Source organism: Centroberyx gerrardi, chromosome 5, assembly GCF_048128805.1.
Source record: "Centroberyx gerrardi isolate f3 chromosome 5, fCenGer3.hap1.cur.20231027, whole genome shotgun sequence".
NCBI lineage: Eukaryota > Metazoa > Chordata > Actinopteri > Beryciformes > Berycidae > Centroberyx > Centroberyx gerrardi.
In genome coordinates, this window is record NC_136001.1 from 5,413,913 (window position 1) to 5,434,594 (window position 20,682).

Genomic DNA, 20,682 nt, shown 5'->3' on the forward strand with positions numbered 1-20,682 from the left:
ATCTGATCTGACATCCTAGGATGGAAAGGATTTCCTGGGTATGGGCTAGTGCATGGCATTGTGATTTGGTCATGTTGGTGATATGGCGCTTCTCCCTGCGCAAACATTTAGTGAATCTGGGCCTCTGAGTTGCTCACAGACACTTCAGCAGGGTGGATGCCTACTGTTGCAGGGGCTTAAGGACGATTTCCTGGTCTATGCCACCCTGATACCTGCCTAAATGTATAGCTAAACAGGGCAGCTAAAACAAAATCTTACCACACAAATGAGAACACTGAAGAGTTAACTGACCTTAGAATATGAATAAGAATAACCTTCTCTGATATTTAAAGTTTTAGGTTTGCCAGGAAGAATTTCCCTTATAGCACAATGGTAGATGTTGAATGTGAATCTGGTCTGTTAGAGGGTGTGAAATCAAACATGATCAGCATGGTCATGGTTTGAGAAGCAGCTCCCTGCTCATCCTGAAAGAGTCTAAGGACAGATGGGGTGGGCAGATCCTGCTCCAGCAGCCCCCACCCAGCCCCCCACCCCACCCTGCCTCTGGGCTGCAGGCCAAATAATGAGAAAATTTACGACCACCCCTGGAGTTTATTAGCTCCGTTTCCCTGGGAGACAACTAGATCCTCCTGCACTGACCTCCAGGAATGTCCCAAAGCCGGGGAGCCCCTGTTGGTGGGAAACCGCTCATCCCCTCTCCACTGCACAAGTAAATACAATGCCTGGGGGACACTGTCCAAAACATGCATGGCCGTAGGACGCCATGTCCCCAGTAAAGGTTTTTTACAAGCTGAAAATTCAACACTTTTAAACACTATGATTGTAATTGAGTCCATTTCAGAAAGCAAATGCAGAGGGCGGGGATGGGTCAAGGTCCTGGATGACACACTGTAGTGAAAAATGCCTCTGAGACAGCATTGTCTGGAAAGGGCAGCTGCCTCATTGGCCGTCCATGTGTTATCCTGTCATGTTTGTGACTCAGTACAAGCTCACACTTTACTATTTTAGACTTCAAGTTGAGTGACTGCATTCAGTGAACAATCCTGCTGTATGCCAACCTCTGATGCAAACAAAGTAGAATAGAACAATGAATAAACATGAACAAATACGCCTAAATGAGGCTGCAGTGTGTGAATGGAGTCCCATGGCTCCTGACTGTTACAGGCCTAGTTCATTTCAAAATCATTAAATACTAAACTTGTTGTTATGATGCTTTATGGCTACAGATGATTTGATCCTTTAGTTTGGAATATAATTTTTATAAGTAGCTATTACTGTTGCATAGCCTGCATTTTGTAGGCTATGCAAAATAAGGAAATATTGTGCCTTACTTCTTTACATCTCATAAAGCAAAATAATATATATATATGTATAGATATATATATATATATATATATATATATATATATATATATATATATATATATATATATACATATAAATAATAATATAAAATTTTCACAGTATGTGTGTGAGACTTTTTGGAAGGAAAATCAAATATTAAAATCTAAATCAAATCGTCTGCATTTTCTAAAATCCATCATCCAAATTGTTATGAAATTAACTAAAACTTCTACTAGGCTGATTAAACTAGTACTACTACTACTAGTAGCAGCCTGCTACTACTAGGCTACTACTAGGCCTACTAATAATAATGAGAAGGAGAAGAAGAAGAAGAAGAAGAAGAAGTAGAAGAAGAAGAAGAAGAAGAAGAAGAAGAAGAAGAAGAATTAAAAATTAAGAAAGCCTAGCGCACTTAGAGCGCCATGCTGGGCACTGAGAAATAAATTGCGCACACAAGTCAGTGCGTCAGACTGATGGCAACAAGAGACAAGACGCACGAATCAACGCCGGTACCAGTGTTTAAAATCGGTGTCCGTCTCCTTACCGGTCTCGATGGCTCTGCTCTGGAGTGCCATAAAGCCAATCAGGATGAAAAGCTTGGCCAGGCGCTGAAACAGGCGCTCCGCCACCAACTCCATCACCGGAGCTGCGAGAAGTGCGCACTGGAGATGCCCAAAGTTAAAGTTACACAGGTGTTATCAGCGCCATTATATCTGCGGATAAAGTTCGCATTCTATTGGCAGAGGGAAGAGAAGGGTTCGCCTATAGGAAGGAATATAACGTCCTTTAAATGCTTCCTCTGGCCGCCCTGCTCTCCATCATACTGGCTTTCTTCCATTTGAACCTCCTCTCGGTCCCCCCCATCGACGTGTCCCGCCGCTACCATGACAACGCCCAACCAATCAGCTGTCAAGGTCGGCCGGAAAAAGCTCCGAAGTTGAGCGATTTTGTTTTAAAATAAATAAATAAATAAAAGCCTTCCCACCGTGGCCCTGATGTAAAATTCCACGGCTTTTCCTTGACTTTCTAGAACTAAATCACAGCGCTGTTCTTAAACCATCTAATGCAATGAATGTGTGAGACAAATTGGAAACTAGTGACCCATTTGTAAAGTTCCCTAATATTCCTTGACTTCCCCAGAGAATTTATCAAACTCCCTGACTGTCCCTGTCTGGAATACACCTCTTTAAATTCCATGATAGTCCAGAAATTCCATGACCAGTGAGAAGGCTGGAAAGCGTACAAATTGTCACGTTTGGGTTAAAAAATAATAATGAGAAATAAAAAATTATAATAAAAACCCCATAACCCCAACTTTGGTGATTTTTCACGTCTTAACTTCAATTGAAGGATTAGGCTACTCGGCTAATTTGTGTTACTTTCATTGTTCCCAACACATTATGTTAATTGCAACACATGCAGACACAACATATGGTGAAAGTAATATATGCTGTGTTGGAAAGTAGCTCAAAGGTGTGCTGTCCCAAACTAGACACACTGATGTGTTGAATCGGACAAATCCGTTTCAAGAGTGTTCATCCCTTGTTCACTGATTATTCCCTTAAAAAAAACAACATTAAACATTAAACTCACAAATGCATATCCATCAAGATAAAAACAAGGTTGTTCTCTAACGTCCTGATAAGATAATATTTTGGAAGTTTTTCACCCAGCAGCGATGATAAATTCATATAATGTGTACAAAACAAAACAAAACAATAAATTCGTCATGTTATGCAGTGAAAATGACATTTTGGGTGAAAATAAATTAGATACAATCCAATACAACAATTAGATTAATTTACTACAGATTTCTCCTTAACGGTACTCTTAGCCAAGGGTTAAGATAACCCTAGGCTAAGAATGTGCTGTGTGAAAAGCCCTAACTGCTGCAACAGCTGTGCTGTCTTCTGCACTTCTGGATCATTTGTATCTATTATCATTGCTATTATTACTCTTATTTTTTAATTTATTTGATCCACTTGCTACAACAACCCTCCTTCCACTTGTTTAACAGAGTACAGATAGGTGAAACGGTGCATCAAATCCCTCCTTACCACCAGTACATGAAAACATCACTACCAAGCAAAAGTGTGTTTTTTTGTTTATTGCTACTTGTGTCTTGAGATCAGAGACGTCAGGTAGCTGGTTGATGCGCTCCTGGACCTCCTTGGTTATGTGTTATGTGTGTGTGTGTGTGTGTGTGTGTGTGTGTGTGTGTGTGCTGTGTATACGTTTATGTTCATACATGTATGCCAAACTAGCACACAAATAGAATGAGTCCCACTTTCCCTTTACAGAAATTGTTTTGTTTACATACTTGAAGCAATGTACTTTTTTTTTTTCTGTTCCAGGATAGACATTTTGTTTTGAAGACTACGGAACAATAAAAAAGTCATTCTATCAGGTGGGACATTTAGTTGTAGAATTGCAAACATTCAGGGACTTTCCTCTTCATGCGTAGCTAGTTTGTCATGTCATCATTGTTTGCCTGCAGAGTTGACGTTTTGTTAGAAGGGTTAGTATTGGTGCTAATGGTGCCAGAGGTTTTCTGCAGCAGTTCATCACTGGTGAGCTGACAGCTGTACAGATCTCAGAGAGACTGCAATAAATATATTCATTTTCCAATAGACTTCTGCCTTGAACCTAAATGAATAGGAAATGTGACCTATTTTGCTTTAGTTGGACGCAAAGCTAGGTGATGATATTACAGCATGATGATGATGAGACAGTGGGAGCAGTGACAGGTGACAGGTCACCTCAGTACACTGTTACATCTGTTTCTGCTCATTCATTTGTTCATAGCATACACATACACACATACACATGGCTTCTGTAGATCAATGGCAACATGATTAGAGTTAACCTACTGTGGGATCTGTTTCATCCAAAATTGAATCTGTGCTGAACTTATACTGTTGGATATCAATTTGTTCAGTGCATTCCAGGCACTGAACTTTTCCATTTCCACAACTTGTCTTGTGGCTGCGTTGCATTCTGGACTATTGAGGCTACTGTCCGTGGAGAAATTGTCTCTTCTACAGCGATTTCCCCCTGTAGGACTGTTGCATGTTGGTGCAAAATGGTGGCTCTAGAAAGAAGCTGACACCAACACCTGAGTTTACCTGACAGTCCATATAGAGGAATTATCCAACCACACACTTTGTTGTTAACTTACTCTCAGCCTAATCTTCTAAAGAAAATAAAGATGTGAGTAAGCCCTGGGCTAAGAGTTGGCCATGGGTTAAATGTCTGTGTGTGAACAGGGGTTAAGCTAACACTGGGCTGACTGTTAGCCCAGGGTTAAGATATCCCTAGGCTAAGAATGTGCTGTGTGAAAAGCCCTGTGCATGTGCAACAACTTCCTTACTGACTGCTATAAGCACTAATTATGCTATTGAGGGAAAACCCATAGTTTATGGGGTATACAATACCTTTTTTTTTTTTTATGCCAGAAGTTATATTTTTTATTCTAGCTGACGACCTTGACACATGCTGATATAGAGGAGGAGGGTGTCCACAATCCATTGTCCCGCCCCCATTGGGTAGCAGAGTGCATTCAGACTGGGACCAGTGGGCCAGTGGACTACATTCAGCCATCTGTCTTCCTCTGCCTCATAGATACAAAGTTCAACCACTGCCACTCATACGTCCCTCATTGCAATGCTGAGACAAAAAAGCCACCTCAAACACAAAGGGATCCTAGGGCTAGTGTGTCACTCCCATGAACAAATTCAATTAGAAAAGTTCATTTCCTGGAGAAAATGTATGATGATAGCTGAAAGCAGCTGTTTTCTTCAGCATGAACAATAATAACAATAATAAGTTGGTTATGGAATTACCAAAAAGTACCAACTAGTTAAGTGATGTGCTCAAAAAAGGACTAACCCTTTACTGCAAAGCTACAGATATTGAAAATTCAACTTGTCCTGAATAATCTCATATATATTTTGTGTTGATATTGGGAGATTTTAATATTTTACTTAGCCTTTAAAATAGTCAAGTTCATAATGGCTGCACCTAAGTATAATTAGTCAAAAAAACAAAACAAACATTTAATTGTAGCTATACAACATTTTCATGTTTTTTCTCCATAATTTCTTCATAGTTTAAATATCTTTTATTTAATATCTTTATAGTTTAAGAATCTTTTTATGGGAAAAGATGAAGACGTTTTTTTTTCATTTTCATGAAAATCCATTTCCACATACAGAACGTTTTGTTGCTGATAGACAAATTATCATATTTATTGAGTTTAACTTTTAACTATAATTTCATCTTCAGTTTTCTCAGTTCCAATGGAAGTGGAAGTTCCCCAGAATAATAGAATTGATACTCTTTTGCCAGATTTAGATTTTTTTGAATTATTTGTTGTTTTTTCTAGAAAGAGCTCATACCTGTGCTTTTATTTTGAAAGCAAAATCACTAAACTGGAAGCTTTCTGCAGCTTGTTTAATGGAGATACTATCAAACAGAACCCTTCCCCTTTTTGTCCCAGGATTTTTTTTGCCCATTTCTTTTTGCCTTCATTACAGTTAAAAGTGTAGAGACAGGAAAGAGAGAGGAATGACATGCAACACTGTCATGAATAACCTCCTCTGTCATCTTAACTTGTTAGTATTTTGAATGATTTAAATCAGAAATGTCATAAGCTTTTTAGGAAATATATATACTATATATACACACACACACACACACACACACACACACACACACACACACACACTGTATGCATCATTTATACGAATAAAACAAAAACAAAATTATCACTGCTATTTATTAGACCAAATAGATAATGTGGCATTCATAATGTTCGTTCATTGCCTTTACCTGCTTATTCGGGACAGACAATCACTCACTCACATTCACAGCTATGGACAATTTAGAGTCTCCAATCCTCCTGACTTGCATGTCTTTGGACTGTGAGAGAAAATCAGACCGCCCACAGGAAATCCACATGAACACAATGAGAACACACAAACTCCACACTTCTCGCAGTATTGCTTTATTTTAAATGAAAGACAGCAGAGGCTCAATAGAGATCACAACCGTACATCAGTAACAGTGAATTTCTTTACCGTATTTCATCATATTGAGTATTTCTGCATCAGCATTTCCCAGAGAACACAGTGAATGTTTGGTCATTATAGGCATTCTGCAGTTTAGCCTCTAGACCCGTGACAGTCTCAGGCTGCACTATACCATTTTGATCCGGCCCAATGAAATAAGAAGATTCCCATTAGGGTCAATGCAACAGGAGGCGGTCCAGTAAAACTCAGCCACCCTAACACATCTGTAGCTGTAGCTGCAGGAATCATTTGATTTCCAGGAATCACACCAGTAACTACATAGGCTGGGGCGCAACTCTTTAGGGTGTTAGCCAGGTCCTTCTCATGTTTCTTCCACTGGCCACGGTTGAAGCGGCCGCCCTGAGGGGCCGCGTTGGTCAGGGTGAAGGTGGACTCCATGGCACGTGGAGTGTTGGTATGGAACACCGGGTAGAGGTGGCCCCTGTCATAGCTGGAGTGCTTGTAGTCTGTGTTCAGAGCCTGGTGCTGACCTATATTATTGGAGAGGCCCTGCTTATGATTCATGCAGCCGACGTTTACATTATCCAGCTGTGAATATTACAAGAGACATAATGACAACAGATACATTGCATGTTTTTAAAGAGTAACTGAACCCCAAACCCAAAGCTGTGGTGAAGCCTGACACCTAATGGTGAAAAGTAGGGTACTGCACTGGCCTTCTGCTATTGGCTGGTCTTTGGTGCCAGGTGAGGTCACCACCTGTTGTACTCTATAGAAGGAGACATCACCTGGCTCAAAGACCAACCAATAGCAGAAGGCCAGTTCAGTACCCTGCATTTCACCATTAGGTGTCAGGCTTCACCACAGATTTGGGTTTGGGGTTTAGTTACTCTTCAACAGAGGTAGTAGAAGTACGCAAATTCCTTATTCAGGTAAAAGAGCAAATACTCATCTAAAAATGAACTCTGATAAAAGCTGAAGTACCATTTAAATTCCTTTACTCAAGTCGAAGTATAAAAGTACATGGTCTTAAATTGACTTAAAGTATAAAAGGAAAAGTAGTCGTCTAAAAAAGGCATTTCTAATGTTCTAAACTGGTTTTCTGTGGAGCGTTAGATGAGAAAAGTCTGCAGCTCAAATCACTAACGTTAATTCTAGCACAGCTGAATTCGCTAACGTTAATTCTCTGCTCTCTTGTCGCTTCTCTCTTCTCCCTGTTGCCTCTCTCTCTGTCCCTTTCCCGAGAGTAACAAGTCTGTTTTGAAATTGAGAAGAAAGTATAGATTTTTCTTTTGAAATGTAGCGAGTAAAAGTAAATAGTCTTAAGTGAAAGAAAAATTCAAGTAACAAAGTATTTTTACTTCCCACCTCTGGCTTTTAACCCTTATCATACAGAGGAGTTAATGATTGGTTAAAGGTGTGTTCCAGCCGAGCTCAGTTCCCATAAAAACCTGCACCTTTTTTTCCCTGCTTTTTACTCTTATACATGTATACCTGTTCGAAGAAAACTTAACAGACAGTACACATGTATACACAGGGGTACAGTCTACAGCTCCGCTCAGCCGGAGGCCAGGTCAAAGGTCAGCTCCCGTCAACCTCTTGGCAGCCAGCAGAGACAAAAAGCACTGAATGGGACGGAGACGCTCTGCGCCCGCCCGACAAAATGAAGCACACACACACACACACACACACACACACACACACACACGACATAAAAGCGGCCTATCACCAACCTCCCTGTCCTGGTTATGGAATACGCTGTAGCTGAGCCTCATCAAAGTCCTGCTGTGACAGTAATCATTGTAGAAAAATCATCGGGATGGGACGATATGCTTATCTCATCAACGTTATCTCTCAACAATTTAAAAATGTCATTACAAAGTGTAAATAATGTAATTTTGGATGGAGAGCTTGTGAAATTGTGATGGTCCTCCCTCACCCGTGTCGATATTTAACATAATTGAAGATAATTAGACACCTGAAGTTAAAGCAACACTACCTGTCTTTTCCTATTCCCCTGAAAGCAAAGGAAACAGTACTTTAAGATAATGAATCACAGCTATAGATAAGATTGCACTTTAACTTGGAAAATAATAATAATAATAACTGTATATTCTGTAAAAAAGAAATAGAAACTACAGACCATATATTTTTCTCATGCGATCTCACAGTTATCTTGGCAAGATATGGAAATGGTTAGCAACATCAGTCACTTGTCTTCCTACTCCTATGTCAAGGAATAATATTATATTTGGCATATTGCATATTGTAATCTTTCAGAATTAATTCAAATTATATAGAAAATTCCTGAAACTGCCTAAAACTATGAACTCCAGGTTAGTAGAGGAGGAATGTATTTGATCTCAAATGGAGTAAAAGTCTTCTTAAAGCTGCAATATGCTTATTATTTTTTTTTTTTAACATTAATTACATTGATACTATAGGCAAAATCTTTGATGGCCCTACATCATAAAATACACATATGTAACTTCCTCAGATATGTGCTTTCTAGGGAAACAACTATGTTAAGCCTTAGCTGCTTTTCTAATACTGAGCCATGCCTGGGAATGTTCTGTCACCTTGAATTAGACAACACACTGTACATAAACTCATCCTTTGTGTAACTCTGCTGCCCTCTTGTGGTTGAATGTATACCTAAGGAAAAGAGCAATTGATATTTACTGTTGGTCTAGCCCATAGTTTGGGACCTTGTTCGTAACATTATACATTATCAGAGGTGTGACCAAGTCAACTTTGCTCGAGTCCCAAGTCAGTCTCAAGTCTTGAAGCACAAGTCTAAAGTCAAGTCCCAAGTCTAAATGTAAGATAAGATAAGATAAGATAGCACTTTATTAATCCCCTTGGGGAAATTCAGGAAGAAGGTAGATTACCAAGTCAAGTCCATGTCATTAATGTCAAGTCTCAAGTCTAAATGTAGAACAGCAAGTCAAATCAGAACAAATCAAGAGTCCAGTATCAATTTAATATCCTAAAGAAAACTAAATATCTAGGACTTTTCAAAGCAATATGGTTTTAATAGGATAAAAACTTGGTAAGAGCATCATGAGTTTGATTTCTATAATCAGTTTCAACTTCAATAAATTCAATCATTCCATACAGGGGGAGAAAATTAAACAGTTTTGAAAAAAGTGTAAATGAAAATCAGGGAAGTCAAAATGATTTGTGCAATAACCTACCTTTATTGACAGGTGCAGGTTCAATTCAGACTGGAATTATGTTTATCCAAGAGGATCTTGGTCTCTGGCCTCCCCACTTGGAAAGAATTGTACATTTGAATGATGAATGATTTTCATCTTGACAGATAGCCATCTTTTCATTTGTATTATGTTGGAGACTGAATTGTGTTGGGGACATCATAACATCTTGATAAATCAAGCTAAAATTGACAGTTGTCTAAAACCACATTGAACATGTGGCCTAGTTAGCTGCTAGCTGTTGGCTAGGTGGTGGCTAACGGCTACGTAGCTCACTGGGCGACTACATGTTTAAAAATGTGATCATTTACATTACATATGTTGTTTGTTCCAAAACGGTTTGAAACCTCACTGTAGTGATTACACATATGTAAACATACTTCAGTCAAATTCTATACTTCCTCTGCTAAATATCAAAATATGATAACACTGCCAATAACTAGGCCTACCATGCTAACTCCGGAGGCCGCACGGATATGGCAAGCCGTTTTAACATTTAATCGAACCACACTCCTATCTATAATTACATTTTAGATATCCATAATAGCATTTCTCCTAGTCAAAATTGTATTCTCACTAGTCAGAATGGTAATTAAAGATATCCACAATAACATTCTTACTAGTAGAAATTGTATTTCAAGATATCTACAACTTTGATTGTACTAGTCAAAACTAAATTTAAGATATCTAAAAATCCTTAAAAAGTATAAGTAGCCGTTTTAACATTTAATAGCTAGACTGGATATGTATTGCAGATAGGCCTATCTGTAATTCAATTCGTCCTAGTCAAAAAGAACATTTCAGATATCCACAACGTCATTCTTCCTAGGACAAATGACGTCACTTTTGCCATTCATGTGTATTGGGCTTTCAATTTCAGATATCCACAATTGCATTTTTGATCTGCAATAGAATTCTTACTAGGAAAAACTCCCATTTCAGATATCTACAATCCAATTGTTACTAGTTAATTTCAGATATCCAAAATGAAAAACCATTCCAGATATCCATAATGTAATTTTGAATATCCAAAATACATTGTGACTAGTAAAAATGTCATTACGGATATCCACAATTGGCATTATGACCAGTAAAAATGCAATTTCAGATATCTACAATTAGAATTATGACTAGAAACAATGCAACTGCAGATATCCACAAAATATATCTAGATATATAAATATATCTATATAAAGATATCAAAAAAAAAATAGAACAACTACGAAACAAGGAATAAAAAATAAACACAAATAAAAATAAATATCAAGCCTCTACATAAAAATGTAGAAAAATGTTATTTATTCCTATAGAGGGAGATTCAGTTATCAACTTGCTGACTGCTAGAAAAAGTCAAACTTTTGTCCTTGTCTGCCTCAAATGTAAAGAAGAAAATAAACAACGTAAATAATGAAAGTAGTTTGATTAATCAAACACAACTGGTTAGCGAGCTAAAACTCCTGCGGAAAAAATAAAAAAAACTCCCGCGCACGCGCAGTCCTCGCGCTGCGGTCCGGCGGCTCGGCAGGAACCCGAACGGCCGTTTGTTCTCCTCAGCGGTGTTTCAGCTTTCAGGTCAGTTATGTTGTGTCTGTGATCTCTGATTTCTCCTCTTGGCTTCAGCAGCTACAGTCAGTCTGTAACTGATGAACTGATGATTTCACCAACTCACAGAGGAAAGACAGAAACCTAACGTTAGCTTAATTCTGGTTAGCAACATTTAAAGAGTAAGAAGCGAAGCTAGGCTGCTGTATTTCTGCCTCTCCACCATGTTGACGTTCCAAAACAGCCCAACTGACAGAAATCTATCCGTCAATAATTCTGTCCGTTTTCTGACGGATCAGTGTGGCCGGCTTAACTGAACCTAAAAAAAACCTAAAACACTTTTTTATCACCTGAAAACCGATGTGTTTTAGTGTTGTCGATGGATTCAGATCTAAATCTTGACATTTTAGTGCAAAGTTGTTGGATTCTACAGATTGTTATAAATACACATGGCGGCTGCCCTCTACTGGTTGAAGCTATTGCAATTGCTCTGGCAGCTGTGTGGTGGAATTACAGAAATACGTCTGCCCCATCATTACCATGCTAGCATGCTGACGCTAACTAGCATGGTAATGACGTCAAAAGTAGTAAGACTGTAGCTAACTCTTCTTCTCTGGAAAACCCTTTGCGATTTTAGCGCTCTCCATTTGACAAATACTAAGCTGATATTGATCCGGTATCGAAACGATCAGCACCAGCTTCTTTTCCATTTCTTAGTTGTAGGTGGAGGATCAGTGGATGTAGAGTCTCACATCAGTACTGCTAACGTTTTCTTTTTAGATGGTCAGTTTCCAACTTCTCTTTCTCTAAGCCAGTCCCCCCGTCCCCTCCACTGATGATGTTACCATCTGGCTCAAACAGAAAAGACAGAAAGTTAGCTTAATTCCAGCTAGTTAAGTATTAAATAATTGATTCTAACTGACAATTTTACCATGTTGCTGAGAATCAACAGTAAGAAACCTGGCTTGACTGCAGTTTGTTACTGAGGCAGACAGTCTACTAGCACTAACTCTTCCTGTTCCTCTTCCTCTCTAGCTGTACATGAAATGGGGCATCAACGTCTTATCAGCTTCCAGTCGACTGCGACTGTGATTCTTATGCTTCTCAGCATTTTGAGCGGAGCTGCAGGCTGCAGCGCAGGCAGCGACATGTTTAAGTGTGGAGGCGACACGGAGGCGGAGGGTGGCAGCGTCCGGCTCTACCTGGGCCTCGACAACCTGGAGGTCAGCTGTGCTGTGAGCGGCGGGTCGGGAGCTTTGACCCGTCAGCATCAGAACCAGATGCCCATCATGACCATCTACAACTCCAGCAGCTCCCGCACCTTCTCCTTCATGTTCAGCGCCGACCGTTCGACATGGCGGGTCAACGTGTTGAGGCAGGACGTCACGGGCAGGACAGACCCTGCCCCGGCGCACCAGTGGTACGTGGAGGTCAGCATGCCGTCCGGTGGAGGCGGCGTCCTGCGGCCGGCGAGAGGAACTCTGCTGGACGTCGTCAGGGAGCCCGTCCTGCAGTGGACCATGGGAGAGGAGATGAGCGCTGCCTCCCTGACTTCTCTGCTCCCCAGGGTCACCGGATTAAAGATCGCCCAGTCTCCTTGTGCCGGCGACGTGGCCGTCGTGGCCCCCGTGTTTGGTCCCGGCGAACATCCCGGAGTGGTGCTGGGCATCACCCGGTCCGCCTTCACCTCCCGGACTCGTTGGTTCAACGCCACCAGCTCCCTCTGCTCCCTCATCGCGCAGCTGTCCGGTTGCCGGGGAATCTCGGCGGTGGACGTGAAGCTGACCAACTGCCACCTCTTCCTGTTGACCAGCAGAGGGCTGTTCGTCAGCCGGGACCTGCTGCGGCCCGCCGCCGCCCCGCTGGACTTCACCCTGCTGCTGCTGCCGGCTCTGGCCCAGATGAGCTTCTCCTCCTGCAGCCTGTGGTCGTCCTCGCAGTGCCTGGCCGACCCGATCTACTACACCGACGACACCGTGAGTCTGACCTCCAGCCTGAACTCCCGCTGTGTCTACAGCCGCTTTCCCTTCAGGCAGTGGCACAGCTGCCGGGCCACTACCGGCCAGCACTGCCTGTCCTTCCTGTACGATAGACAGCAACAGACCGGCCTGCTGTTGACTCACAGCGACGGACAGGCGGCCACGGTCTCCGTGTTCGCCATGGAAGGGGAAGTTCTTCGAAATCGCACTAGGTTCCCTCCGGTCACCGTCCACTTCCAGCCGAGGGGACTCTTCCTATTGGACGACCAGGTTGTCCTTTACGGCTCCCAGGTGTGGTTGTCGGAAAGCAGAGGCGCGACCTTCCACCTGGTGTTTTCTCTGGAGGGGGAGGAGAGCGTTCTGGACGTCGTGAGCTGCAGGCTGAGCAGAGTTGTGGTCTTCCTCACTGATAGGGGCCGCCTCTACCTCATGAAGCCCGATTTAAACTGGCGGTTTGTGCATCTGAGGATGCCGGCGCCGGATCAGAGCGCCTTGCTGTGCGATCACATGGGCGTCCTGACGGCGCTGAGCATTGAACCAAAAGCACCCAGCGGGTTTGGTCGCTCTGTGATCGACACCGAGCAGCTGATCCAGAAACAAGAGTCTGGCTTTGACCGGCCGCTGGCGCTGCAGTTCATCTCACCCACCACCGTACTGCTGCATGAACACACACACATCCCTCGTGACACACCTGCTGAACACACACCTCAACACAGCAGCCTCTTCTCTCCAGCTGACGTTGGGAAGCTGATCTTCCTCAGAGACGGAGGGCAGGTCAGCATCACTCAGGTCTTCCAGGAACACCACCAATCAGGTTTCACCGGCGCTGTCATGGGCACCATCTTCCAGCTAATCAAAGGCACCTCCCTGAAGGCAGCACCGCAGCAGGTATGAATTTCTATCCTTTGCACTTTGTGACAAACCTGCTTTTAAAAGTGCTTTAAAATTTTATTTTAAACTTTATTGATCCCGTAGAGAAATTGGGTCGTTGTAGCAGCAAATCGTAACAGGATACAGCAAAAAAAAATATATATACAGTATAGTGTATATATATATATATATATATATATATATATATATATATATAAGTAATAACAGGGAAAATGGGGTATTACACATATTACAACATTAGAACATAAGTTAAGTAGAAATGTATGAATGATAAGTATGAAAATAACTAAATTACACCATTATAAGGATTTGCAAAAAAACAGCAGAACATACTGAGACATAATAAACGACATGAAACTGTACAAAAACATTGACGAATATGCACAATGAATTAGGTGAAAAATTAAAAAAATGTCTAGATGAAATTTATAACAAATAAGAAGAATATGAGTGATAATTTAGGTTTGATCTGTCCTCAATTCTGAATTATCTGAATGGAGCAAATCTGTAATATGGCTAGTATGCAGAGGAACAACAGCCCAGAGGAGGTGAGTAATGCTGCATGTTCTGTCAGTATCAGAGTCGTATAAACCATGAAGAAATGAAACAGGATGATGGACTTTAATAAGCTGAGCAGAAACCCTCCGGCTGTCAGTTACAGGCTCCGTCTTCCTGTTCAGGCAGCAGTTAGGAAGTGAAAATGTTCCAGTTGTAGTTCTGTCTCCTTCAGGTAGGACACATAGCTTCCTTTTAAGGTTCCGTGTTTTGGCCGAAGGAAGCATACAGTGGCTCCTCAGGTGGAGCAGGAAATCCCACAATACCTTGCAACATCAGCGAAGAAGAACGAAACTTCAGAATTTCCCGCTTCGACAAAATGTTTTCCAAAATGAACCTATGACCGTAAAAAATAAAATACATCTGACATTTTAAATTCATTGGGCCTCACGCAAGAACCACTCGTACAAACAAATTCGTTCTTAAATCACTCATACGAGTGATTTAAGAGAACTTGCCGCATTCACCAATTTTCTCGTATTTAGAATTTTCTCTTGGGTACGAACAAAATGTACGAGTGGTCCAGACCTGTCGTACGAGTCACGTACAATCAACCTGCTGTTCTCCAAAGCAAAAAAAAAACTTTGTTGTTGACTAATGGATTGTATCTCTGTCACTTTGAAGAAATTTTGAGTTTGAATATATAAATGACACTGTAAAGTAATCATGTTGAGATTAACCAGTACAGTGGTTACAGCAACAGGAAAAATAGCAAGGGAGCACTGATGTCTTTTTCAAAAGAAGGTAGTGCGTAATTTATTTTACCAGAGCCGCATAAAATCTCCATGTGGGTTAGTAGCCTATAAGTGCACTCAATACAAAGACAAAACAAAAAACACTAATTTGCCAGGTTATTTGACAAACACTCAGATGAGACAAAGGCAAGGTTAGATTGTATTGGGGAAATACATTATAGAGGGAGATAAATCTGATTTATAGGCTATTTTACTCCAGTTGATAACTTTAATGTGGGTAAGTGCAAGTGAATCTAAATTTAGGTCTTACCAGGTTGAGGTGCAAGTCGCTGTCCAGGGCGACATCGCTGGACACCTGACAACCACATTGCCAATTATGGCAGGTATAGGCCTATTCTTTCATCTGTCTATGTGACGGAGAATTCCTCCTGGCCCTCCTGTTGCAGTCATGGATCGCCTTGCTTTTTGCGTCTAATTTCATGTCAAGCCATTTCTTTTTTTATTTCTGTGACGGTGCCCTAACGACAAATCACTATAGTCCTATAATATTCCTATAATACTCCGATAGGGACTTAGAGTGTCTGTGGTACTCAATAGTGAGTTTATAGTGACCTTATCATGGTATTTTTGTCTTCTGTAGTATCACTATAATATTCCTATAGGGAATTATAGCTTTGTTGTGATATTTATTTAGTGTTCATCTAAAATGTATAGGAATACTATAGTTGTTTATTGCAAGGGAACGCACAGAGTTATTTTTCCCCATTCCTTGGCTTTAGCAGGGCCTTTGATTCCACTATTGAATTATATTAAATAATATTGCCGCAAGCGGCAATTCGAGGGTTCATACCTTTTTTGCGCTCAACAGAAGGAAGCAGCTCAATCGGCCAAAATTAAAGCCGCGAGCAGCAACGAGCGGGTTTCAGGTTTCACAAAGGTTCACAAAGTCACTTCAGCTAGTTTAATTCTGTTTAAAGAAGGAGCGAGACCAATCACACACTTGTTTCATCATCACAAAGGCTGCAGCATTTCGATAATTGCACACTCAAAGTTCCGCCATTCGTCCCCCCTCCATCGGATTTGAACGAAACTCGGTGTGTATGTTCAGGAGATAGCGCAGGATGTCTCCAGTGAGTTTAATCAGGATTGCTCAAAGGCATCTTGAGTTATGAGCAAATATGTGATAGGCCACGCCCACTTGCACCGATCAATGCGGCACTTCAGATTTTGGTTAATACTTGCCCCCAGAGCATGCACACCAATTTTGGTGAAATTCCGTCCACGGGGTTTTCAGGTACATGTTTGTGGCATTTGTGGCGCTCCCTATGGGTCGGGCTCAAAATACTTTGGGAAACCTATTCCCAAACACGGACTGAAGTTAACTACCAGGATTTATGATGATCGGACAAATGGTTAATGAGTTATGGCCAATTGCTAAGCCCCGCCCTTTGCGAAGATATTTTGGTTGATGGCGGCCATGTTTTTCGACCGATCTTGCTCATTTATAATAGAAATGTGTATCGCAGTCCCCCAAGGCTGTATACCAAATTTGGTGTTGATTCGGTCAAAATCCAAAAAGTAGATTAATTAGCGAAAAATCCATCTAGGCGGACCTTTATGGTCCAAATGGCATTTTTGTAGAGCACATTCAGCTGGATTAGTGTGTCAAATTTCAAGTCAATTGGACTTACGGTGTGAGGGGCGTGGCCTTTCCAAAATTGAATTAATTACATTAATTACATTAATTACAGCGCCACCTACTGGCCGATTGGGCTCATATTTCTCGGGAAGCATTTGCAAGTCACTTCCAGTTATTAGGCCAAGTTTCGTGGTTTTCGCTCATTCCCTTCGGGGTATGAACCCTAATTATATGCTTCGGTTGACTTATTTCTAATAGTAGGACTTCAATCTCAGAGCTGGTAGACTTCTTCTTAGTCTTCCTCTCAGTTTTATGAATGAAGCTTACCGACATATGGGCCGGACGCCTAACCTTATATGGTATTATTGGGGCATCAATTATGCAAATTCACAATTCTCATGAACGCGCGTTCATTTAGAACAGGTGGAATTCATCATGTTTACGCAGGTCATTTATGACTGTTTTCTGAAGATACGAGCGTTTGGTGAATCTGACGTGGCACACTAGTCCACCTCACGAAAAAAGTATGAGAAATTTAAGATAAGAATACGAAAATGTTCTTGCATGAGGCCCATTGTGTGTGAAAATTGTCAGCAGTGAATCATGTGACTCGATTTGAGTCCAGTCAGTGTAAATGAGCGTTAGCGTCCTGCGTAGTTTAGCTAGCTAGCGATAACGTCTCTCCTGCCTCAGTTTGATGGAGGAGAAATGAACTGAGAGAAAAACCACAGGAGGAGTTTGATCATTTCTTTAATGTGTTTTAAAAAGCAGTTTGATCAGACCGGCTGCTGGAGGAGTGGAACGTTACTGCAGTCACATGACCAAGGCTGTCTGTCTCTAAAGGTGGTTCAGACAAGGAGCTGGTTAGGAAGCTTCCTAGTTAGGAAGCAAGGAAGGAGGCATCCTTATGAAGGAGACAAAGACTGATAGGGTCCACTTGTAATTCCACCCGGCGTATGCCTAAACTGGCCCAGGTAGGCGGAGTCAGCACTTGATATTAAAACGGGCAACGCCGCAGTGTACACCAGACGGCCCGCTTCAACCTGCCGGCTGAGACCGCCAATGACGTCACCAGCGCTCTCCTATTGGCTGAGTTACTGAATGGCGGTAGAAAGAGAACCAGACAAAAAACAAGCATTATGAGGATTTACGTTTTCTCTTGCAAGATGTAATGTAGGATATAATGCTTTCTGTCCTTGTACCAGCATGTTTTGTGTTTACACCACGCAGAGCTGCTGAAATAAGGATTGTTGTTGTAAAATATCCGAGCAACACCCGCCAGGTGCCTTCTGCACTTGATTTTACCTGCGAACTCCGCCTACGTCAGGCCCGTGCGCCCCGGCGTGAATAACAAGTGGACCCGTTATCAAAACCAAGAATGCCAAGTCGATACTTGTGTCCTTGTGGAGAACGTACTTCCCAGGTTGTCTTGGGGAGAACGATCTTCTCATCAAAGTGAACAGAGACGCTTCCTGACAGTTTCATATGGACTGTGTGTTAGATGATTAATGAAGACACACAGTTGTTAGTCTTCCCAGCTGTTAACCGGCTCTGTGCTGCAGACTGCAGCGCTGCTCGTTGTCGCAATGAATCTTGGGGCTTTCAGTTCGTTCTCGTTGGTCAAGTCTCCATCCGATGCTTCCTCAATATTTTGAGGTTGGCGAGGAAACTTCCGGGGTTTCTATCCGTCCTCTGTCCGCTTGTTCTTTTGATTTGGAATTGTGCTTTGGTGGTTAGATATTACGTAAAACGCGTCACGGAGGACACGAGAACGCACAAGAACGCATATTGAGAATCAGCCAGAGCCTTTGTAAAGTTTTCTTGTTTAAAGCACTTCACAAATAAAGTAAAATAAATTTACTTGCAGGGCTGCAGCCTATTGGTGGAGAAGGAGAGGGAGGGGCTTAATGTGGAACTGCGGCTACAGGGATTGGACACCTGCCCGTCATTTGGCTCCTCCCACATTGGGCAGACAGTGGTTGCCCCTGGTTACAGCAGCTACCTGATCATCAGGGTGTCGCCGGGGGGCGTGGCCGTCGGCAACCCGACAATGCCAGCTTTAGTCCCGCCCAGCGGCCTCCACGCCGCAGGTAACTGGCTGCTCTATAACTCAGCCGGATTGGCCAGCTGGGGCATGAGAGAGGGGCCGTGCCGCCATGCTCTGCAGTCATTGGACGGTTTGAGAAGAGACTCGTTGGTCAGAATTCCCATCAGAGAGCAGCTGAACTTTACCTTTAGAGCCGTCATGACTGACTCGTCCTGGCCCGTCGTCCAGAGGAAGAAGCTGATTGTTGTTTTGAGCAGTCCTTCGGCCATCCGGCTCTCCGCCGAGCACCGCTGGAACGCCGCCAACAACCACCTGGTGACGGTGCGGGCCGCCAGCCCGCTCAGCATCAAGACCATGACCCCCGTCCGCTTGAGTATCCCAGAATCCTCTCTGCTCTGCACCTCCTCCTCCTTCTCCTTCACACTGCAGAACTGGTGTCCTAAGGGATTGGCCATCGTCTACCTGCCCTCTCAGCCAATCACAAACCGGGCCTGGCTGCGAGGCAACCCGATAGACAACCAGGGTCGACCGAGTCTGATCGACCTGCCGGTGAACTACCGTCCCCCCTCTGGACTCGAAGACCGGATCTCGATCTCCGACAACATCTACAACGCCGACCCCGGCCGGCCCCTCCCCCCCGGGCGGCGGCCGGGTCGCTACAAGCGCTGCGCCGGGAAGCACTCGGCGGAGCAGTGCCGCTGCACCGACGCAATGCGACTCTCGCCGCTGGCCGCCAACTCCGACTGCAGGCGGCGAGTCCCGAGGCTGACGACCCCCGTCCTCAAACTGCGGCTCTTCTTGCGGATGCCCGGCCAGCCCGACCGTCCGCTCCGTTCGCCATACTTCGTCAGCGTCATCGAGGTGAACGACCGAGATGACTGGAAGGTGGCGGGCCGCGGCCCATTGGGAAGCCCCACCCAGGCGGCGCTCGACCCCGACGGCCTGCGGCTCGACCTGCTCGGCTCGCAGCTCTTCCATTTCCGGGTGGCGGTGGTGTCCGGCGTGGCGCTCTGCCCCCTGGAGGAGGAGGTGCAGGTCTACGTGTTGCCATCGCCCTGGCAACCATGCTGCTGCTGAGATACCTGCTGCACTACATCGCCAAGGTATTCAGGTGTATAAATTACTAATAATTACCATGATAATGCTCTCAGCAGACTGAAGCTCAGCTGTTCACACTCCAGACTGCTGATATTTCCGAACTCTCTGTATTTTCTCAAGAGTTAAAGTTTTTCCAGATAAAAGCAGATATTCTGGTTCTGTGGAGAATCCCTGGATCAATAAAACCTTTCATTTTATTCAAACTTGGTCAATTCTGATACGAATCATCAGAAATTACAAAGAAAAACTGAATCCACATGTATCAGAACTAGTATCGCAGGTGATCAATCTGATATGCAATGTGACTGATTTGGCATGAAATCCAAAGTGTATTGATTACTGCAGCGTTGGACATCAGATTCCAGAACCTTTAAATGACTATAAAGGTGAAATTGAAGGACTCAAAATTGCCATGTTTGGTACAACATGACACTGGTCAAAACTCATCATGGAGTGTCATTTTGTATTCATAATCTTCAAAGAATCCTGGTGAAATCAGGAAATCATCACAGGTTTCTGCTCAGAGAGCTGAGGCATACTGATGAGTCTGGGTGCAAATTTTGAATTTAGAAAAATCCAGTATTCTCAAGGCCATCTGTCAAAATGGCCTTGAAAATACTGAAACTTTGGGGAATGATGCATCTCAT

General features: G+C 42.8%; 1 protein-coding gene across 1 annotated transcript; it reads left to right on the forward strand.

Moving 5' to 3' along the window:
* Positions 1 to 12,279: 12,279 nt before the first annotated feature.
* On the forward strand, positions 12,280 to 20,014 carry LOC139914538 (cation channel sperm-associated auxiliary subunit beta-like). The gene is made up of 2 exons (XM_071902877.2): positions 12,280 to 13,998; positions 18,758 to 20,014. Exons 1-2 carry the CDS (start codon positions 12,280 to 12,282, stop codon positions 20,012 to 20,014), a joined length of 2,976 nt encoding a protein of 991 aa, XP_071758978.2.
* The last annotated feature ends 668 nt before the right edge of the window (positions 20,015 to 20,682 follow it).